The 4,099-nt window shown below is 48.7% G+C and overlaps 1 protein-coding gene across 1 annotated transcript; it reads left to right on the top strand.

Annotated features, from left to right (window-relative positions):
• The first annotated feature begins 823 nt into the window (after positions 1-823).
• On the top strand, positions 824-3,452 carry LOC117753164 (zinc finger protein 503-like). The gene is made up of 2 exons (XM_034571074.1): positions 824-1,345; positions 1,887-3,452. The coding sequence occupies exons 1-2, from the start codon at positions 1,091-1,093 to the stop codon at positions 3,297-3,299; spliced, it is 1,668 nt and encodes a 555-aa protein (XP_034426965.1). The 5' UTR covers positions 824-1,090; the 3' UTR covers positions 3,300-3,452.
• The last annotated feature ends 647 nt before the right edge of the window (positions 3,453-4,099 follow it).

Here is a 4,099-nt window from a genome sequence, read left to right as displayed (position 1 = left end):
TGAGTTCCACCAGAGCAGGCAGACTATGAAATGGCCTAAATGATGATGGAGTGAGGGGGAGAGACACATCACTTCTTCCCTCCACTTCTCGTTGGATTCACTTTGCAGTGCTTGACCTGAATCTGACTGAGAGAAGGGGGGAAGAATGTGGAGACAGCTGACAGATCAGGACAGGGAACTGACAGATGACAGGGCTGCGTGATTGAGAGGAGGGAGTTGCAGCAAATGGGAAACAAGGCGATGGGTATCGGTGGATGTGTGACCAGAGGATCCCTCAGATGGTTGTTTTTGAGTCGAAATGTATTCACTTGTACGGCGCTATGGCACATTCATCCCAAGGCCGCTGTGGTTTCCATGATTGCAGTCCATTTCACTAAATGAAAATTAGCTCAGAGTCACTTGCTCCAAGTTGGAGCGAGATGCGTAAAATGCTGCAGGGGTGTCAATTTGCAGAATATCTTAAATTAATTTTTTGGAAAGAATTTGTCCTTAATTAAAAATGTATCTGCTGCTCACTTGACATAATGACGTTCTGGTCATCTTCATCCCGTCCCACCTACCTACAAAACCACACAGGACGCACAGGGCGGGCGCATGCGTCACAGTGCCAATTACGCAAGGACGCAGATAAAAAAAAAAAAAAAAAAAATCTAAATTAAAAGCGCTCGGAGCGGGTGAGATCTGAAATAGACACCCGTGTGAGGAGGAAACGTCACATTCCTTCCAAGCATCACCTCGGGATCTGTGTTTTTGATTGGGAGGAGGCAAAAAGGCTGTCATCCGCGGACTGATTCAGACGCTGCTGGCGAGGAGGCGGAGTGATCCCTCCTGTCCACGACCCACGTAAACCGAGTGCGCTCTCGGACCCGCAGCCACACACTGTCAGAGCGACGCCAGGGAAGAAGCACTGCGGCTGCGATACGCACGGATTCTGCTCTCACTCGCTCTTCGTCTTCTTCTTCTTCTTCTTCTGCTTCTGGAGGATTTTAACGTTGGTTCTTTTATTCTCCGGGGAAGTCTTTTTTTTAACCGCGTTGGCTTCTTTTACCCTACACATGCATCTCTCAGCCATTTCCACGAGAATTGGGTCATGATCACATCGCCCACGGTCTCTTTCTTGAGAAATAGCACCAATCCAGCCTGGCACAGCGGCTCCTCGGGGGAGAGGGGCGCAGTGAATATCAGCCGGCCGTTCGTCCACAACTCTGTCTCTCCCGCACACCCTTCTCGCCAAGCCAGTCGTCTTCCCATCAAGGTTTTGAAAATGCTCACGGCTCGGTCAGGACACATTTTACACCCGGAATACCTCCAGCCTTTACCCTCCACCCCGGTCAGTCCCATCGAGGTAAGAACCGCGGTGAAAAGGTTTTGCACACACGGGCATCTGTTCGCTGCGTTTCGCGGCTGGACACCGGATCTGTCGCTGGATGAATTTTATGGATAAATTGTGCTCAGATTATATTCAGATCACGCGATGAATCACTCGATATGGAAAAGAATAACCTGAAATCTCTCTTAATGTAATTTCAGAACAGATTTCGAGTTGGTCTTCTCCAATTGCTGCTGTTTTTATTTTCTCAGCCTCAGAATAATGAGCTGAAATTGGATTCACTTTAAATATCAATAACATCTTTGTGGCAAACGGATGTCCGTGTTTGTTATTTTGTACTTGTGGCCGTTATAATCTTATCTTGTATGCGTGTAAATAAATGCGCTGTGTGTGCACGCTGTTTCCTTTCGTGCCTATTGGGCTGAGTTTTGAGTTTCATGCCGTGATAAGTTCATGCGTAAAAGCGGAACGGCCATGTGTGCGTTTGTACCACAAAACATTATTTCTTAAAGTGTTTTAGGATTTTTATTAAGTGTATTTTTTTCTTATTTCACAGCTGGATGCCAAGAAAAGTCCACTGGCTCTGTTGGCCCAGACGTGCTCTCAGATCGGCAAACCGGACCCGCCGTCCTCCTCCAAACTGTCGAACTCCAATGGATCTAGTGACAAGGAGACCAAATCCGGGCCGCTGAAAATGAGCGACATCGGAGCTGACGACAAATCCAGCTTCAAACCTTACTCCAAATCCTCAGAGAAGAAGGACTCGAGCAGCAGCCACAGTGGAGATAAAAACGGTTTCCGAGTACCTAGCGCCACCTGCCAGCCGTTCACCCCCAGGACAGGCAGCCCCAGCTCCTGCACATCAGTCTCTCCACGGCCGCTCGACGGCAAGGCGGGGGACAAGGAGGAGAAGAAGGAGTCTGATAGCAATAAAAGCAGCACGACTGAGAGTAATGGTAGCCATAGGATAAGTGGAATTACTTCTGATGGCAGCCAACACCAGGAGAGCACATCTGGATCCAAGACTGTTACATCAGACTCACCATCTGTAACCTCATCGTCATCCTCCGTCCTCGGCTCCGGACTGGTGGCCCCTGTTTCCCCCTATAAGCCCGGCCATACAGTTTTCCCCATGCCACCTGCTGGTATTTCTTACCCTGGAAGTTTAGCGGGTGCGTATGCGGGTTACGCGCAGCCGTTCCTCCCTCATGGAATGACCCTTGACCCCACCAAATCCAGCAGCCAGCTGTTGAGCGCACAGTTCGCTGCAGCCTGCAGTAAAGCAGGTTCGAGCCCCTTAGCTGGAGCCTCCCCGCCGTCCCTCATGTCTGCAAGTCTGTGTAGAGACCCCTACTGCCTGAGCTACCACTGCTCAAGCCATTTGTCCAGTGCGGCCAGCGCAAACTGCGCACATGACTCTGCGGCCGCTGCTGCCGCTGCCAACGCGCTCAAGTCCGGATACCAGATCATGTACCCGACGCACCCGTTACACAGCGTGCACGCCTCGGCCCCATCCTTCAACGGACATCCCTTGTATCCTTACGGGTTCATGCTGCCCAATGACCCCCTCCCGCACGTGTGTAACTGGGTGTCTGCTAACGGACCTTGCGACAAGCGCTTCTCCTCCTCCGAGGAGCTGCTCAGCCACTTGCGGACTCACACGGCCTTTGCCGGCACGGAGAAGTTGATATCTGGGTACCCGGGCTCGTCTTCTCTCGCCAACGCCGCGGCCGCCGCTGCCATGGCCGGTCACATGCACATGCATGGCGGCCCGGGCAGCCCCGGCACGCTGGCCCTCAGGGGCCCCCATCACCCCCTCGGACTGACCAGCCGCTATCACCCTTATTCAAAGAGCCCCCTGCCTCCCGGTGCTCCGGTGCCGGTGCCTGCAGCCAACGGGGCGTATTACTCCCCCTACGCCTTGTATGGACAGAGACTGACAACAGCGTCGGCCTTAGGATACCAGTAGAACCACAGAGTTATAGCCTACATTTATAAAGGAGATTTAGGCCCAATGAGTTTTATATTGTACTTCATGCAGGGACTGGATCCATATGGGGATCACTGTATTTATTTGCGATAGCTTCAAGCGTGACTAAAATAAAAAAGTACTATAATTTAACTTTGAAAAGCCTCAATGTGCATTATTTTACACAGGAGAGAATATTTCTGTTTCTGCTGTGCCTCTAAAAGCTCTTTGTCTGCACTACTTTCTTCTTTAAAGCCATTAAGCAATAATGTGGATTTTAATCTCAATACTCGAGCGACTTTGTAAAAAGGTTATTTTAATTCTGCTTGTGGAGGACATGCTGGTGCTGAGTGATTTGACAGAATGATGGATGTGGAAAATCAATCAGAGCAGCTTCTTCAGAGCTGCTCTGATTGATTTATTTCGTGGGGGAGTCAGACGTTACACAAAGTTTCAGACAGTTCGGTGTTTATGTCTCATTTTGTATTTTAGAGAGGAGGGTGTTTTTCTTTTTCAAATCCACATTAGCTTTTTTCATCAGTCAAGAGGAATTTATAACAATTTTTTAAATTAAGGTTTGTTCTTGTTTATTTTGAATAAGGATTTGGGGCAGAGTTTGCAAAGAGAATGAAGGCTTTGAAAGTTTTTTAATAGGCCAAATATATATTATTCATTTAATTTTACTAATCCACATTTTGTTTTGGAGGTGGTGGAAAATCAAAACACAAAAAGTACATATATTCAGCTTTATTTTGGACACACATGGCAAAATTGAACTAACTTCCTTTTATTTCTTAGGC

The sequence above is a fragment of the Hippoglossus hippoglossus genome, chromosome 19 (assembly GCF_009819705.1).
Source record: "Hippoglossus hippoglossus isolate fHipHip1 chromosome 19, fHipHip1.pri, whole genome shotgun sequence".
Taxonomy (NCBI): domain Eukaryota; kingdom Metazoa; phylum Chordata; class Actinopteri; order Pleuronectiformes; family Pleuronectidae; genus Hippoglossus; species Hippoglossus hippoglossus.
The sequence above is the reverse complement of the archived record's forward strand: the minus strand, read 5'-3'. Positions and strand labels throughout refer to the sequence as shown.

Bases quoted from the DNA above. Each gene is read 5' to 3' on its own strand.
- LOC117753164 (XM_034571074.1), top strand. From the start codon at position 1,091: ATGATCACATCGCCCACGGTCTCTTTCTTGAGAAATAGCACCAATCCA. The intron at 1,346-1,886 runs GTAAGAACCGCG...CTTATTTCACAG, and splicing joins CCCCGGTCAGTCCCATCGAG to CTGGATGCCAAGAAAAGTCC.